General features: G+C 49.5%; 1 protein-coding gene across 1 annotated transcript; it reads left to right on the top strand.

Annotated features, from left to right (window-relative positions):
* Positions 1–4032: 4032 nt before the first annotated feature.
* PARP3 (poly(ADP-ribose) polymerase family member 3) lies at positions 4033–17580 on the top strand. The gene is made up of 11 exons (XM_044301041.1): positions 4033–4152; positions 6020–6248; positions 6726–6860; positions 7227–7424; positions 8828–8954; positions 10298–10521; positions 10846–10998; positions 11403–11489; positions 12138–12315; positions 14571–14717; positions 17276–17580. Exons 2-11 carry the CDS (start codon positions 6021–6023, stop codon positions 17443–17445), a joined length of 1647 nt encoding a protein of 548 aa, XP_044156976.1. The 5' UTR covers positions 4033–4152; position 6020; the 3' UTR covers positions 17446–17580.
* The last annotated feature ends 1469 nt before the right edge of the window (positions 17581–19049 follow it).

Raw genomic sequence — 19049 nt, forward strand, 5'->3', positions numbered from 1 at the left:
AAATGCTCATACGCCGGATACCTAGGCCCTGCTAAAACTTACGAGCCCCTAGGATAGGTAGCAGGAGACGAGACAGCTGGTTCCTTCCTATAGCATCCTATATCGGAAGGCCCCTAATATACGCAACTCATTGGAGCTATATTCCTATCGAAAAGAAACTAAAAACCAGTTCACATGGTGCGGTTTCTGCATTGTCTGCAGGAACCGCTCCAAAGAGGACAAGAAATGTCGGAATATAAAAAGGTGACTACAGAAAATGGTACAGAATATAATATTAAAGGAGAGATAAGCTGTGGACCTTGTGGGGTGAGTATCTATTACAGTGTCCCTGCAATCATTTCTATGGAGGGAGGACACTAGGGAAATGGAAAACACGGCTCCAAGAACATATAAACAACATAAAAACAGTCCTGGAGAGTCATAGGGTCTCGATGCACTTTAAAAGATGTCATAATAAGGACCCAAGAGGGCTTTGGTTCGTGGGTTTGGAAAAGGTGGTCCACAATTGGAGGGGTGGTGATCCGGGTAGTAACATTAACCGCAGAGAGGTAGAGAGGGTCCACAGGTCAGATTCACTGCAGCCCAGCGGATTAAATGTCGATTTTGATTTGAAACCATGTCGGATTGAATAGCGGGTTCCTGCTGCAGTGTGAATGTGGGGTTTAGGGTTGAGGTCGCGTTACCGAAGGTGTGTGATTGATTACATTGTATCATGATCTGTAATTGTGTGCAAGAAACATGATTGGAATTTTATGGAGAAGGTTTTAAATGTATGAACATAAGGGAAGGGGGTGCTACCCGGCCCCCTCAGTGGTATAAGGGAACGCCCTAGGAAGGGTGGGACATTCGCCCCCAACGAAGCTGTTCTGGCAAAACCCGGGTCGGGCGGTGCTGCAGATTTTATTGTTCAATGCCTGAATTTTAGTTACTCTTGTGAGTATATTAAAAAGCATCTAAGAGATTAAGATTGGTGGAACTTCACTATGTGCGGCGCAATTTTGTAATCCACAGGAGGGACTCGTTTGTTAGAGATTGTCCGCTGGTGGAAGTCCGCGTCATAGCTACACGAGAGGAGCTGCTGTTTTTCCTTGATTTTGCTCTCATCACACGGTTGGTCTGCGACACCGAAGAAGTTTTGAATTCCCACAGCGGTGACTTTTACATCATTTGGTGTTTTATTATAAGCTGTAATTGATGCTCAAGGCCATGACAAGTTCTTGAGACACTGACATGTTGTGGCGGTGTACCCAGCACTGGGGTCGGCTTCTAAGATGAGGAAATCACCCCTGCAGCGCACAATATCACTGGAGCCGGAACTTTATACATTTTCCATAGATTTCACCCAAAAGCCAAATATCCCAAACCTTTTGTGAGTAGAGTATAGATGTTTGTTACCAGGTCAGACCAGTAATCAAATGATACATCCATATAGTACTCTACTACTATTATACTAATCACTTCTATATCACTAACATATTCCTCAGCGCTGTACAGACATTCTCATCACTATATATCACTGACATATTCCACAGCGCTGTACAGACATTCTCATCACTTATATATCGCTGACATATTCCACAGCGCTGTACAGACATTCTCATCACTTATATATCACTGACATTCCACAGCGCTGTACAGACATTCTCATCACTTATATATCACTGACATATTCCACAGCGCTGTACAGACATTCTCATCACTTATATATCACTGACATATTCCACAGCGCTGTACAGACATTCTCATCACTTATATATCACTGACATATTCCACAGCACTGTACAGACATTCTCATCCCTTATATGTCACTGACATATTCCACAGCGCTGTACAGACATTCTCATCACTATATATCACTGATATATTCCACAGCGCTGTACAGACATTCTCATCACTATATATCACTGACATATTCCACAGCGCTGTACAGACATTCTCATCACTTAGATATCACTGACATATTCCACAGCGCTGTACAGACATTCTTATCCCTTATATATCACTGACATAGTCCACATCACTGTACGGACATTCTCATCACTTATATATCACTGACATATTCCACAGCGCTGTACAGACATTCTCATCACTTATATATCACTGACATATTCCACAGCGCTGTGCAGACATTCTCATCACTTATATATCACTGACATATTCCACAGCGCTGTACAGACATTCCCATCACTTATATATCACTGACATATTCCACAGCGCTGTACAGACATTCTCATCCCTTATATATCACTGACATATTCCACAGCGCTGTACAGACATTCTCATCACTATATATCACTGACATATTCCACAGCGCTGTACAGACATTCCCATCACTTATATATCACTGACATATTCCACAGCGCTGTACAGACATTCTCATCACTTATATATCACTGACATATTCCACAGCGCTGTACAGACATTCCCATCACTTATATATCACTGACATATTCCACAGCGCTGTACAGACATTCTCATCACTTATATATCACTGACATATTCCACAGCTTTACAGACATTCTCATCACTTATATATCACTGACATATTCCACAGCGCTTTCCAGACATTCTCATCACTTATATATCACTGACATATTCCACAGCGCTGTACAGACATTCTCATCACTTATATAACTATCACTGTGCCTGTGCGCGAGTCGGTCTGAAAACAAGTGCGGTCACCGGGGGCCTTCATCGGGCTGTTCTCGGAACTGCCTGCTCCCGGTGACTGCACTTGTTTTTTAGACCGGCTTGCAGCACAGGTAAGGGCTTACCTGTGCCTCGCCGGACTTGTGAAAAAAGATGGCAGCCCGCATATGTTCGCAGGCGAACTGGCTATCACTGCATGCCTCACCCATCATAAATTAGGCCAATCATCCGGCAGCGCAGGCGAGAAAAGGGAAAATAAATAAGGGTTTAAAAAGTCAGGGACATTTATTTAGAATGGCGATTTAGACGCCGGTCTTAATCCCTCTGTGCTGCTTGCGGATGCGGCAACATTATGTAGAGGCGCAGCTCGCTTGCTGGCGTGGTTTAAGGCCATTTTCCACGCCATAAACTGGCATGGAAAATGATGAATGAGACGGGCCCACTCTCTTTCCCGCCCACGCCACGTCCCCGGCGTGAACAGATTTTGTTGCAAAACATCTTTGCATCAAAATCTGGGACCTAAACTTGGCAAAAATCAGCGTATAACACATAATAAATGACCCCACAGTCTTTGTTACAACCGTTTTCCTTGCGTCGGTGTCGGCACACACGTGGTGTGATTTATGTGGCTCATCTTTAAGGCTGGGTTCACACCTGAGCGTTTTACAGCGCGTTCAAATGCGCTGTAAAACGCTCAACACATGAAAACCAATGCTTCCCTATGGGAATGGTTCTCACCTGGGCGTTTTACAGCGCGTACGATCGCGCTGTAAAACGCCTGACGCATAATCAAGTACTTGAGCTTCTTTGGGGCGTTTTGACGCGCGTTTGTGGCCATAGGACACTGCAGTCAATCACACAAGCGTTTACTATTACAAAAAACGCGCATAAAAATGCGCGACTAAAACGCGCGTTTGAGAAACGCTCAGGTGTGAACCCAGCCTAAACCTCACACTTTTGTCTAGAAATGCTGCCCCCAGTTTTCTGACCCCCCCCCCCCCCCCCCTTTCCTTCCCTCCCGGAGGGGTTTTGGGACTTTTATGTCATAAATCTGGAGTGAGACTCATTTCCGTAGCGAACCCCAACTACTTTCCATCTCCTTTTCAAAACTGGTAAAAAAAAATCATGAACATTGTGCACACGTGACCTCAAAAAGCTGCAGGAGTCCTGACTTGTGACTTTCTGAAGACAGAATCCTGGAGCGCAGTGCAGCACATTCCGCCCAGAGAGAAGCTGCAGAACCTCTCTTATATAGTGGTCAGGGGAACTGGTATGAAGCCAGAAGCCCCTTTAAACCCCCCTCCCCTCGTGACTCCATTTCCATTGTATGTGGCCCAGTAACTACTGTTGATGTGACTGTGCGTCTCCCAGTAGGTGGAGAGCGGCTCGGGGAGATGACAGCGCGGGGAGGAGGAGGAGCAGGAGAAGGCCAGGCTTGCTCTGACTTGCCCAGCTGAGTGCAGTCGCTGCTGCAGGCCAGTGAGTCCTTTCACCTGTCAGCAGGTAAGTGAACCTGTGGATACAATGTATAGGGGCAGGTTCTAACTGCAGATACTTATCTACCTCAAACTTTTCCAAGCAGCGTGGAACTACAAGTCCCAGCCTGCCCTACCAGATCTATGTCATCAGGGGTGCAGAGGAAGGCCGCCCGTACTGGTCATGATGACAGGAGAGGTAGGCAGGTCATCCTGGGACTTGTAGTTCTAGGGGCTGAGGACCCCCGTTATTCCGGCAGGAGCCTCCAGCGCAGTGGTATGGGGGGGGGGGGGGGGCTCTCCTGTGCACGTGGCCTGAGGTTGCCGGTTATTTGGGAATTTCCCCGGTTCAGATTCTGGTCAAATGACTCATCGCAGCTGAGGATTATGGGCCAGAGGTCTCATTCCTCTGAGCGCTCCCTCCACTGTCACGTGGGGCTAAAGTCAGATTTATCACCGGCCCTTTAAGACTGTGATAAACGTGGTTTGACGGTAGCAGTTTATCCGTCAGTAAGCAGCTTTACAAAAGTCGCACGTCTTTACGGAAAAGTCGCATGTTCCAATTTGCGACTTTTTAAATATTCGCAATAGTAAATCTGTCTAGAGAATTATTTACATAAGAAAACACGCCCACTTTCAGAAAAGTGGCGAGCATAGCGCAGAGCCAATTTTTGCGCAGTTTTAGTGATTGTGCAAAAATTTGCGACTTTTTCACTGCATTATTCTGACTTGAGCTAATGATAAATCTGGCCCTATGTCTGCGACCACTGTACTACGGGTACTGAGGGGCGAGCAGGACTGAGCCCACCACATCCGTACAGGTGGCGTCAGCAGGACTGAGCCTAGTATATTAGTATGCCGCCATATAGCTGCAGGTAGTGACAGGTGGCCTCGCCTTCCTCACAATCACGCCGGGAGGTACATATACTCCTGCAGGCAGGTGTCATCATCGCTGCGGACAAAGGTTTTAGGTGTGCCGGCCGCAGCGCTGACAGGTGGGCTGGGAGTGACAGCCGGTCATGTGACCTGGTGTGTTGGTGGCAACAGGTGCAGCATGGGGGCGGTGCGCCTCGTCTGTGTGATGTGCGGGGGAGGAAGCTACCGCAGACCAGAGAACAGTCTCTTCCCCGGAGAGGACTCCTTATCTGGGGCTGGGGCTGCCTTTGGACCCCTAGGCCTGCACATCTGGAGGCTCCAGGGTCCTAGTGCCGTGATCTCCGTACCCTACTGCAATGAATGGCGGTATGCGGGGCTGCAGACAGGAAACCATTCATTAGTATAACGATTCCATCACTGTACAGCCTGCCACCTCCTCGCCAGTTTTGCACATTTGGGGGCATCATTTCATGGATCGAGGCAGCAAGCTAGGGTGCGTCACACGCAACTGAAAATCAGTGCCATTCATTTGTGCAGCACACACGTGGGTTTCTGCAGGCCCCAGCCGGGTGAATGCAGCTGCAGCATGTGAGTGCGCACTAACAGCGCAGGAGGAGCAGATTTCAGTGAATTAGACACGTAGTTCTGGTCCGAGCTGCAGTTTTTGTGGCTCGGGTGTGGACCCATTTACTTCAATGGGACCGAAAAAAGATGCGGACAGCGCTCCGTGTGCTGTCCACATCCATTGCTCCGTTCCGTGGCCCCGCAAAAAAAATATAACATGTCCTATTCTTGTCTGTTTTGCGAACAACAATAGGCATTTCTACAATGGGCCGCAAATTGCAGAAGGCACACAGGCGGCTTCCGTTTTTTGCGGATCCGCAAAAAAACTGAACGGTCGTGTGCATGTAGCCTTAAAGGGATGGTGAAGTACCTTGAAATGTTTTGACAAAACTTTAGAATGTTATAAAATAAGTTATAATCTATGGAATATAATCTGCCCTCACCTGCGGTCACAGGATGGCTCCAAAGAGAAAAGCAGCGGCGGCGGTGGCTCGAGCCAAGGGCTCCAGCAAGGGGAAGCGAGCCAAGGTGAAGGAGGAGATCAAGGAGGAGGCGCAGGAAGAGGCCATTGAGGCTCCAGACCGTTTCCAAAGCGCTGTCCAGGCCCTTAAAGCCGCGACAGGGAAGAAGGGAAAGGTGAAGATAGACTCGGCCTGCTCGCTGAGCGGACAGTCCAACTACCAGGTGGGTAATGGACAGTGGCCGATCGTCCTGTGCATCGTGGCTGGATGCAGGGAAGCCAGGAAAGAGCGCACAATATAATTATATATATAAAGTGCAAGTGGAGGCTCACCTTACAAGGTTGTGCTACGAACAGGCACTACCCGTATTCTAAGCTTGTAAGAATAGGACGTATCGTCATGGGGCGCGCTGCTGCCGCGGGGAACGTCTCCTTTGGTTGGAGGTGCCCATACCCACAAGGAGATATTCAGGTAGAGGTTTCTAAAAAGCCGGCCCAAAAGATTCTAAACCTGATGAAGGGGCCTTGGTTCCCCCAAAACGCGTTGTTCTATTGCTCCTTGAAAAGTCAGACTGGGCCGGGTTTGAGGCTTTTTCGAAACCTCCACCCATAGTCCTGCACATGGCCATGTCTGTAGCGTAGGAGGTGACAACCGAGTTGCGGACTGAGTATCGAGCCATTCACTGTCTTCATGTTGTCAGGTCTACGAGGATTATGACTGTATGCTAAACCAGACCAACATCGGAAACAACAACAACAAGTTCTACATCATCCAGCTCATTCACAGCCCCGACAGAAAAAACACCTACTACTGCTGGAACCGCTGGGGCCGGGTGGTAAGAGCACAAAACGCTTCTACTCCGCTTCAGGAGCTGCATTTATAATTCTGCCGGTTACTGTTAGCTCTCAGGGTGCAGGTCTTCACATACCACAGATTTCCCCTTCTGGTCCTGCACCTTTCTTTCCTTATACTGTCTGCAGCCACATATTGTAGTCTTCTCCAGGCTGCACAGCTGCATTTATAATTCTGCTGGCTAGCTCTCAGGATGCAGGTCTGCTAGCTTTCTGCAGTGGGTACAGGCATCCTGATAATAGCTAGAAGGGTCTGTATCTCACACAACCCCCTTCCTTGGGGCTATAAGCCTTTCCTGTAATGAGCCTCCTCCTCCACTGAGTGGCGCTCTCTGATTTCTGCTCTGCAGGGGGAGGGGGGTCAGAGCAAGTTAAGCAGTTTTGCTGGTCTGGATTCTGCCAAGAAAGACTTTGAGAAGAAGTTTAAAGATAAAACAAAGAACAACTGGTCGGACAGAGAGAACTTCACTGCACATGCCGGAAAGTACACGATGATTGAGGTAGAGCACGACGACGATGAGGAAGAGACCGGCGAGGCCGTGGTCAAGGTGAGCGGCGAAGCCGGCGTAAAGGAGAGCTCCGTTCAGGAGTCGACCGTCCTGCTTCACGTGTGTGCCAGCGCCATGAAACACACGTCCTCCTGCTGACGCATTTCGTGTATAGCGCGTCATAGTTATGAGTAAGAGCCGTGAAATGCGTCAGCAGGAGGACGTCTTTAATATGTCAAATGAAGGGTTTTACCTGGAAAATGGCGCTGGAGCACACATGCCGCTTGGAAGTTTATTGAACCCGGGGAAGGATCTGTGCTGCCATAGGCGTCATTCACACGAAAGTCGCACTGCCATGTTTAGAACAAATTGAAGACCATTCACGTAGCCGTTTTTTTTTAAGTCGGTGAATGGCAGCCGTCAAAAAATAGGACATTGTTTTTGGCCATTTTTAACGTCCGTTTAGACAGGAGTGGTCACTAGTGCAAAATGGCCCTTTAGGGGTTAAAAAAATGTACCCACTTTAGGCCCTTGCATGCGCGAGGACCTCTGTGGGGAACATAGGAGCCCCCATGGGGGACATTATTACTGCCGGGGGCCACTAAGGGGGGGCCTTATATATACTGCAGGGGTTGGGATTTTATAAAAAAAAAGGCCATGAAAATCATCAAATTTTTTATGCCCGTTTTTAACAGCCATTATTAAACGCCCGGATGGCCAGTGTGAATGTGTCCTTGGGGTCCAGCTACACGGTGACATTTGTCGCAGCAATGTCATGCGAGATTTTTTCTGATGATGGTGGCGCAATGCGACACGCTGCCGCAGATTTTTGTAGAAAAATTTTTTTGCAATTTTTTTTTTTTTTTGCAACTATCACATCGCAGTCGCACTGAGACACCATTGACTATCGCTATAAAAAATGTCTGAAGACGCATGGCGGCGTGTAGCTGGACCCTGACACTAGGGTGTTCATGCAGTTCCTGGCCTCTGGGGGCGCTCTGCCGCCCTCCCTGGTGTGGGTAGATGTTCATGCAGTTCCTGGCCTCTGGGGGCGCTCCGCCGCCCTCCCTGGTGTGGGTAGATGTTCATGCAGTTCCTGGCCTCTGGGGGCGCTCTGCCGCTCTCCCTGGTGTGGGTAGATGTTCATGCAGTTCCTGGCCTCTGGGGGCGCTCTGCCGCCCTCCCTGGTGTGGGTAGATGTTCATGCAGTTCCTGGCCTCTGGGGGCGCTCCGCCGCCCTCCCTGGTGTGGGTAGATGTTCATGCAGTTCCTGGCCTCTGGGGGCGCTCTGCCGCCCTCCCTGGTGTGGGTAGATGTTCATGCAGTTCCTGGCCTCTGGGGGCGCTCTGCCGCCCTCCCTGGTGTGGGTAGAAATGACAGCAGTCCCCGCCCATCCCCCACCTGGAGACTTGAGATCTTCCCTCTCTGAGTACTCATGAGTACCTGCCGCTTATCTTCCACAGGTGGACACCGTAGACGGAGTGTGTAAGAAGGTCCGGCCCTGCTCTCTGGACAAACCCACCCAAGACCTGATGTCTCTGATATTCAGTAGTGACATGTTTAAGGACGCCATGCAGACCATGAATCTAGGTATCGGTATAGCGCCACTGAGTATCGGGTATTGGCAGTGCATTTACACCGCCGGATCGTTACTATGAGCGCTCGTTAGCAATAATCTAATGTAAAAGGCTCCTGAGGCCTAACGCTGTGAATTCCTATATTTGGGCCGCCTCCTCGGGGCCCGCAGTCTGCTGTATCGGGTACCCAGGGCCTCCGCGTGGTCTCAGCCACGGACTATAAATCGCTTCCTGTCTGCGTTGCTGCCGTGCCATTTTGTGGCAACAAGTAACATTGCAGATTTACATTCAAAGCAGAGGATTCTGGCAGTGATGAGTGCACCCCCTTACACCTGCAGTGATGAGTGCACCCCCTTACACCTGCAGTGATCAGTGCACCCCCTTACACCTGCAGTGATGAGTGCACCCCCTTACCCCTGCAGTGATGAGTGCACCCCCTTACCCCTGCAGTGATGAGTGCACCCCCTTACCCCTGCAGTGATGAGTGCACCCCCTTACCCCTGCAGTGATGAGTGCACCCCCTGCTGCAGTGATGAGTGCACCCCCTGCTGCAGTGATGAGTGCACCCCCTTACACCTGCAGTGATGAGTGCACCCCCTTACACCTGCAGTGATGAGTGCACCCCCTTACACCTGCAGTGATGAGTGCACCCCCTTACACCTGCAGTGATCAGTGCACCCCCTTACACCTGCAGTGATGAGTGCACCCCCTTACCCCTGCAGTGATGAGTGCACCCCCTTACCCCTGCAGTGATGAGTGCACCCCCTTACCCCTGCAGTGATGAGTGCACCCCCTTACCCCTGCAGTGATGAGTGCACCCCCTGCTGCAGTGATGAGTGCACCCCCTTACACCTGCAGTGATGAGTGCACCCCCTTACACCTGCAGTGATGAGTGCACCCCCTTACACCTGCAGTGATGAGTGCACCCCCTTACGCAGTGATGAGTGCATCCCCTGCTCCAGTGATGAGTGCACCCCCTTACCCCTGCAGTGATGAGTGCACCCCCTGCTGCAGTGATGAGTGCACCCCCTTACACCTGCAGTGATGAGTGCACCCCCTTACACCTGCAGTGATGAGTGCACCCCCTTACGCAGTGATGAGTGCATCCCCTGCTCCAGTGATGAGTGCACCCCCTGCTGCAGTGATGAGTGCACCCCCTGCTGCAGCGATGAGTGCACCCCTGCTGCAGCGATGAGTGCACCCCCTGCTGCAGTGATGAGTGCACCCCCTGCTGCAGCGATGAGTGCACCCCCTGCTGCAGCGATGAGTGCACCCCCTGCTGCAGCGATGAGTGCACCCCCTGCTGCAGCGATGAGTGCACCCCTTATACCTGCAGTAATGGTCTTTGTCTTTCAGATATAAAGAAGATGCCATTGGGGAAGTTGAGTAAAGCGCAGATAGCGAAGGGCTTCGATGCTTTAGAAGAGCTGCAGGCCGCGCTGGACAGGAAGGCGAAGAAGAGTGAGCTCAGCGAGTTGTCTTCGCGCTTCTACACCATCATCCCCCACAACTTTGGACGCCTGACGCCCCCCGTCATCGACAGCCTGGAGGTCTTACAAGCCAAGAAGGACATGCTACTGGTACCAAGCATCACCCTGTGCCCTATGCCCCACAGCCAGCCACTCCCCTTCTATGAAATTGTTGTCACAGCTCCACCCCCTTTTTAGTGACCTTTTATTGAGCAGAACCTCTAATAACTAGGTGACATAGTGGGGGGCCGCTCTGTATACTGTGGCCCCTGTGCTAACAGAGGGGGGCCCCCTTAGACACCGTTCTATGACCTCCCTGTACTGGGTTAATGGCCCCACGCCAGTGATGAGGGGCATCGCCCTGATTCTTTATGCCCCCCTTGTCTCGGGGTGCGGAGCGCCTTCTTATCTCTTCCTTCTGGTTCCTTCCATCAGGTCCTTGCAGACATTGAGCTGGCGCAGACCCTCCAAGCAGACAAGGTTAAGCAGGAGGTGGACCTGGCCGAGGTCCCCCACCCCCTGGACATCGACTACCAGCTCCTCAAGTGTCAGCTCAGCCTCCTGGACCCAAAGTCTGAAGAACACCAGGTGAGCCCCAGCTATGGTCACATCTCCTCCCTCTGACTTCCCAGTTGGATGGCTAATACCTAGCAACCAGTGCTGCAGTGTAAAGCATAGGGATCATCACATGGAAATGGACAGAGCAGCTAAAGTCACTTATTATTGGTTTGTTCTAATGGAGCAGTGCTGCACTGTAAAGCAGGAGTTGGATTTCAGACTCCAAAAGACAATGCAGCTAAGCTGAAGTCACTGATCATAGCTTTGTCCTAATAGAGCAGAGCTGCAGTGTAAAGCAGAAGCACAAACTTATTACCCAAAGGAATTGACATCTTTGTCATCAGATGTTTCATTCATATGTATAGCGGCATGAAATGAATGGCGCTTTTATAATTAATAATAATAATCTCAATCACCTTTAATGTCTGTTCCAGATCATCGACACCTATGTAAAGTGCACAGGACCCACCTACCGTCCGCTGAAAATCCTGAGTGCCTGGCGTGTAGACCGAGAGGGCGAGGTCAGTCGTAGAACACCGTGTCCTGTGGAGAATGCGCCAACCCCCCCCCCCCCTCCCGCTGTGACTGCGCTTGGCCACCATAGGACCCCAGGTGTGTGGGGTGTGACACGATTCATCTAGACACAGACTCCTATAGAAAACAGTGCAGCGCGGTGAACCGTGATCATCCTCACTCCTGCGGGGCTGGGCTGATATGGATGGTAGACGTGTGTGTGGCGCTATATGGCAGCATCTCCGCTGGAGGCCAATGTGAATTACTCTCAGCTTTTACTATGTGTCACCTAATCCTGCAAAATGAACAGAAACCCTAACGGTGCAGAGCATCAATCAGCCACTAGGTGGCAGTATATCCATAGTAATAAGTCATAGCAGCTGGACGCCTTGTAGTCTCTGACATTTCGCTGCTCGTCTCAACTAGAATGACTTGTAAAAGGAATCTCCAGCATTAAATACTGGTGTAGAAGTCATTCTAATTGAGAAATCCAGGCGGATGACCAGCAAACCGTCTTCAAGAGAAAATACCATGACCTGGGTGAGTAAGACCCTTCGCGACCACTAGGTGGCAGCGACGACGCATTGTACTGCTCTATGTCCAGATATCATGTAACGTTCAGCTGTGACCTCTGACCTCTGTGTCTCCTGCCCCAGGAAGAACGACTCAGCGCCCATAAGGACATCGATAACCGCCGCTTGCTGTGGCATGGCACCAACGTGGCCGTGGTGGCTGCTATTTTGAAAAGTGGCCTGCGCATAATGCCGCACTCAGGGGGACGTGTGGGCAGAGGGATATATTTTGCTTCTGAGAACAGCAAATCTGCCGGATACGGTAAGGGCAAGAAAAATAAAATATTAGATAAAGTCAACATTTATCACCTCCCCACAGGACCCCCATCAGTCACTAGTACGAGGATCCCAAGCCCCTCGATGGAGAATGAAACAGGGCAGGACTCAGATTACTGGTGCTGAGCGTGGCAACATGGACAGACAGACAACACTGCCCCCTGTGTGCCAGAATATAATACTGCCCCCTGTGTGCCAGAATATAACACTGCCCCCTGTGTGCCAGAATATAACACTGCCCCCTGTGTGCCAGAATATAACACTGCCCCCTGTGTGCCAGAATATAGTGCTGCCCCCTGTGTGCCAGAATATAACACTGCCCCCTGTGTGCCAGAATCTAATACTGCCCCCTGTGTGCCAGAATATAATACTGCCCCCTGTGTGCCAGAATCTAATACTGCCCCCTGTGTGCCAGAATCTAATACTGCCCCCTGTGTGGCAGAATCTAATACTGCCCCCTGTGTGCCAGAATCTAATACTGCCCCCTGTGTGCCAGAATATAACACTGCCCCCTGTGTGCCAGAATATAACACTGCCCCCTGTGTGCCAGAATATAACACTGCCCCCTGTGTGCCAGAATCTAATACTGCCCCCTGTGTGCCAGAATCTAATACTGCCCCCTGTGTGCCAGAATATAATACTGCCCCCGGTGTGCCAGAATACAACACTGCCCCCTGTGTGCCAGAATATAACACTGCCCCCGGTGTGCCAGAATATAATACTGCCCCCTGTGTGCCAGAATCTAACACTGCCCCCTGTGTGCCAGAATATAACGCTGCCCCCTGTGTGCCAGAATATAACGCTGCCCCCTGTGTGCCAGAATATAACACTGCCCCCTGTGTGCCAGAATATAACACTGCCCCCTGTGTGCCAGAATATAACACTGCCCCCTGTGTGCCAGAATATAACACTGCCCCCTGTGTGCCAGAATATAACACTGCCCCCTGTGTGCCAGAATATAACACTGCCCCCTGTGTGCCAGAATATAACGCTGCCCCCTGTGTGCCAGAATATAACGCTGCCCCCTGTGTGCCAGAATATAACGCTGCCCCCTGTGTGCCAGAATATAACACTGCCCCCTGTGTGCCAGAATATAACGCTGCCCCCTGTGTGCCAGAATATAACACTGCCCCCTGTGTGCCAGAATATAACGCTGCCCCCTGTGTGCCAGAATATAACACTGCCCCCTGTGTGCCAGAATATAACACTGCCCCCTGTGTGCCAGAATATAACACTGCCCCCTGTGTGCCAGAATATAACGCTGCCCCCTGTGTGCCAGAATATAACACTGCCCCCTGTGTGCCAGAATATAACGCTGCCCCCTGTGTGCCAGAATATAACACTGCCCCCTGTGTGCCAGAATATAACGCTGCCCCCTGTGTGCCAGAATATAACGCTGCCCCCTGTGTGCCAGAATATAACGCTGCCCCCTGTGTGCCAGAATATAACGCTGCCCCCTGTGTGCCAGAATATAACGCTGCCCCCTGTGTGCCAGAATATAACACTGCCCCCTGTGTGCCAGAATATAACGCTGCCCCCTGTGTGCCAGAATATAACGCTGCCCCCTGTGTGCCAGAATATAACGCTGCCCCCTGTGTGCCAGAATATAACGCTGCCCCCTGTGTGCCAGAATATAACACTGCCCCCTGTGTGCCAGAATATAACGCTGCCCCCTGTGTGCCAGAATATAACATTGCCCCTAAGTACACAAATATAGTTCTACCCTCAAATATAATGCTGCCCCCTGTGTACAAAGGGAGTTACGGAATCAGAAATACGCTTATATAGACATGTTTCTGGCGTACATTGCGGCACAATCTGCAACTTTTCCCGCTCATCCCAGGTCTAAAAGAGGGTGTGACGTGAGCGGGGAAGCGGAGGGGCGGCACACCCGTCTCAGGTACCGTTTGCTACTCCTGGTTTAGGTGTAGAAAATGGTGTAAATGTAAGACCGCTCGGAAGCAGGGAGGCTTCTTACATTTACACCGCCAGTGGATCCACCGCCAGTGCAGGGGCTTATTAAGACCAGCGTCCTAATAAATGACCCCCAACATATTTATACTGCCCCTATGTGCATAATGATATTACCTCAAGTACAAAGTATACTGCTGTCCCTATGTACTAAAATAATATACTGCCCCCTATTTATAAAACACTGTATACTGCCCCTACATACCAGAATATCCTCCCCCCGCTATCTTTGCACCTCGCCCCAGTACAGATGTTTTCTTCTCTCTGCAGTCCGCAGCACCACCAGCGGTCTTGGAATCATGTTCTTGAATGAAGTGGCTTTAGGGACGGAGCATCACATCACACAGGATAACCCCTCTTTGAAAACTGCTCCGAAGGGATATGACAGCGTGGTGGCGCGCGGAAGCACCGAGCCAGGTGCGGCACTCACAGGACGCTTACTATCCACTAATGCATCCACATAATCTGCCCACAGGCACCGTCTCACTCCAGAGTGTACACAGTGACTGCACCAGCAGAATAGTGAGCGCAGCTCTGGAGTATAATACAGGATGTAACTCCGGATCAGTACAGGATAAGTAATGTATGTACACAGTGACTGCACCAGCAGAATAGTGAGTGCAGCTCTGGAGTATAATACAGGATGTAACTCAGGATCAGTACAGGATAAGTAATGTATATACACAGTGACTGCACCAGCAGAATAGTGAGTGCAGCTCTGGAGTATAATACAGGATCAGTACAGGATAAGTAATGTATGTACACAGTGACTACACCAGCAGAATAGTGAGTGCAGCTCTGGAGTATAATACAGGATGTAACTCAGGGTCAGTACAGTATGAGTAATGTATGTACACAGTGACTGCACCAGCAGAATAGTGAGTGCAGCTCTGGAGTATAATACAGGATGTAACTGAGGATCAGTACAGGATAAGTAATGTATGTACACAGTGACTGCACCAGCAGAATAGTGAGTGCAGCTCTGGAGTATAATACAGGATGTAACTCAGGATCAGTACAGGATAAGTAATGTATGTACACAGTGACTGCACCAGCAGAATAGTGAGTGCAGCTCTGGGGTATAATACAGGATGTAACTCAGGATCAGTACAGGATAGATAATGTATGTACACAGTGACTGCACCAGCAGAATAGTGAGTGCAGCTCTGGAGTATAATACAGGATAAGTAATGTATGTACACAGTGACTGCACCAGCAGAATAGTGAGTGCAGCTCTGGAGTATAATACAGGATGTAACACAGGATAAGTAATGTATGTGCACAGTGACGGCACCAGCAGAATAGTGAGTGCAGCTCTGGAGTATAATACAGGATGTAACTCAGGATCAGTACAGGATAAGTAATGTATGTACACAGTGACTGCACCAGCAGAATAGTGAGTGCAGCTCTGGAGTATAATACAGGATGTAACTCAGGATCAGTACAGGATAAGTAATGTATGTACACAGTGACTGCACCAGCAGAATAGTGAGTGCAGCTCTGGAGTATAATACAGGATGTAACTCAGGATCAGTACAGGATAAGTAATGTATGTACACAGTGACTGCACCAGCAGAATAGTGAGTGCAGCTCTGACATTTTTGTAAATCTTTTCTTCTATCTTTTCCTGGGACAGCACTGAAGTTCTGACCCTTTGATACAATGTACAGTAGTCAGGGTGTCGGCCATCTTTATGTAGCGGAAGGAGCCTTTTCTTCAGATCCTCGGAGAGTTCTTTACCATGAGGAGCTGAACGTCCAGTGACCAGTGCGAGAGCGATAACACCAAATATACCGCACCTGCCGCCATTCACACCTGAGACCTTGTAACAGTAACGAGTCACATGACACCGGGGAGGAAAATGGCTATTTGGACATTCTCACTTTGGGGTGCACTCACTTTTGTTGCCAGCGGTTTAGACATTAATGGCTGTGATCAGGTATTTTGAGGGCACGCCCAATTTACACTGTTACACAAGCTGCACACCCACTGCTTTACATTGTATCAAAGTGTCAGATGAAAAGATAATATGTACAAAAATGTCAGGGGTGCACTTACTTCTGTGTGATACTGTATATAGGGGTGCACTTACTTCTGTGTGATACTGTATATAGGGGTGTATGCACTTCTGTGTGATACTGTATATAGGGGTGTATGCACTTCTGTGTGATACTGTATATAGGGGTGCACTCACTTGTGTCAGATACTGTATATAGGGGTGCACTCACTTGTGTCAGATACTGTATATAGGGGTGCACTCACTTCTGTGTGATACTGTATATAGGGGTGCACTCACTTCTGTGTGATACTGTATATAGGGGTGCACTCACTTGTGTCAGATACTGTATATAGGGGTGCACTTACTTGTGTCAGATACTGTATATAGGGGTGCACTGACTTCTGTCAGATACTGTATATAGGGGTGCACTGACTTGTGTCAGATACTGTATATAGGGGTGCACTCACTTGTGTCAGATACTGTATATAGGGGTGCACTCACTTCTATGTGATACTGTATATAGGGGTGCACTCACTTGTGTCAGATACTGTATATAGGGGTGCACTGACTTCTGTCAGATACTGTATATAGGGGTGCACTGACTTCTGTCAGATACTGTATATAGGGGTGCACTGACTTCTGTCAGATACTGTATATAGGGGTGCACTGACTTCTGTCAGATACTGTATATAGGGGTGCACTGACTTCTGTCAGATACTGTATATAGGGGTGCACTCACTTCTGGCAGATACTGTATATAGGGGTGCACTCACTTCTGGCAGATACTGTATATGGGGGTGTACTGACTTCTGGCAGATACTGCATATAGGGGCGCACTCACTTCTGTCAGATACTTTTATGTGCACAATGAACATTTTGGCGTTTCTCTGGTAAACTCCTGGTCTCCTTGGAGCCTCCTCTGGTCGCGCTCTGCAGATTATCACTCCCTCTGATTTTATTTCGCCTCTGCCCACAGATCCGTCCCGGGACCGCGAGCTGACGCTGGACGGCAGGAAGATCACTGTGCCCCAAGGAAAACCAATCAACGTGACAAAGTTCAAGGACTCGTACTTCTCCCAGAGCGAGTACCTGGTGTACAAGGAGAGCCAAGCCCGGCTGCGCTACCTCCTGTTACTGCAGTTCTAGGCTCCGCGCCTCCCCCACCACTGACTGTGGGAATAATGCAGGACGGACATTGGCGAGGCACGAGGCAAACTCTGCCTCCAACGTAAAGTCTAATCCTGGAGTTTATAGACACAAAATATAAGAATATGTAGTTATTATTATATTCACATATTACATGAGATCACCTGGTACTACAGGAGCATCTATTACTGCTGACAACCTGCCTGAGAGGTTGTCACAGCCCCGCCCCCTGCTGATGACATCACTGATATAATGAAATGTGATCCACACACCTTATACTACAGGAACATCTATTACTGCTGACAACCTGCCTGTATATCCTGTCTGAGAGGTTGTCACAGCCCCGCCCCCCGCTGATGACATCACTGATATACTGACATGAGATCACACACCTGATACTACAGGAACATCTATTACTGCTGACAACCTGCCTGTATATCCTGTCTGAGAGGTAGTCACAGCCCCGCCCCCTGCTGATGACATCACTGATATAATGACATGAGATCACACACCTTATACTACAGGAACATCTATTACTGCTGACAACCTGCCTGTATATCCTGTCTGAGAGGTTGTCACAGCCCCGCCCCCTGCTGGTGACATCACTGATATAATGACATGAGATCATCTGGTACTACAGGAGCATCTATTACTGCTGACAACCTGCCTGTGTATCCTGTCTGAGAGGTTGTCACAGCCCCGCCCCCTGCTGATGACATCACTGATATAATGAAATGTGATCCACACACCTTATACTACAGGAACATCTATTACTGCTGACAACCTGCCTGTATATCCTGTCTGAGAGGTTGTCACAGCCCCGCCCCCTGCTGGTGACATCACTGATATAATGACATGAGATCATCTGGTACTACAGGAGCATCTATTACTGCTGACAACCTGCCTGTGTATCCTGTCTGAGAGGTTGTCACAGCCCTGCCCCCTGCTGATGACATCACTGATATAATGACATGAGATCACCTGGTACTACAGGAGCATCTATTACTGCTGACAACCTGCCTGTGTATCCTGTCTGAGAGGTTGTCACAGCCCTGCCCCCTGCTGATGACATCACTGATATAATGACATGAGATCACCTGGTACTACAGGAGCATCTATTACTGCTGACAACCTGTCTGTATATCGTGTCTGAGAGGTTGTCACAGCCCCGCCCCCTGCTGATGACATCACTGATATAATGAAATGTGATCACACACCTTATACTACAGGAACATCTATTACTGCTGACAACCTGCCTGTATATCCTGTCTGAGAGGTTGTCACAGCCCCGCCCCCTGCTGGTGACATCACTGATATAATGACATGAGATCATCTGGTACTACAGGAGCATCTATTACTGCTGACAACCTGCCTGTGTATCCTGTCTGAGAGGTTGTCACAGCCCTGCCCCCTGCTGATGACATCACTGATATAATGACATGAGATCACCTGGTACTACAGGAGCATCTATTACTGCTGACAACCTGCCTGTGTATCCTGTCTGAGAGGTTGTCACAGCCCTGCCCCCTGCTGATGACATCACTGATATAATGACATGAGATCACCTGGTACTACAGGAGCATCTATTACTGCTGACAACCTGC

The sequence above is a fragment of the Bufo gargarizans genome, chromosome 7, assembly GCF_014858855.1.
Source record: "Bufo gargarizans isolate SCDJY-AF-19 chromosome 7, ASM1485885v1, whole genome shotgun sequence".
NCBI lineage: Eukaryota > Metazoa > Chordata > Amphibia > Anura > Bufonidae > Bufo > Bufo gargarizans.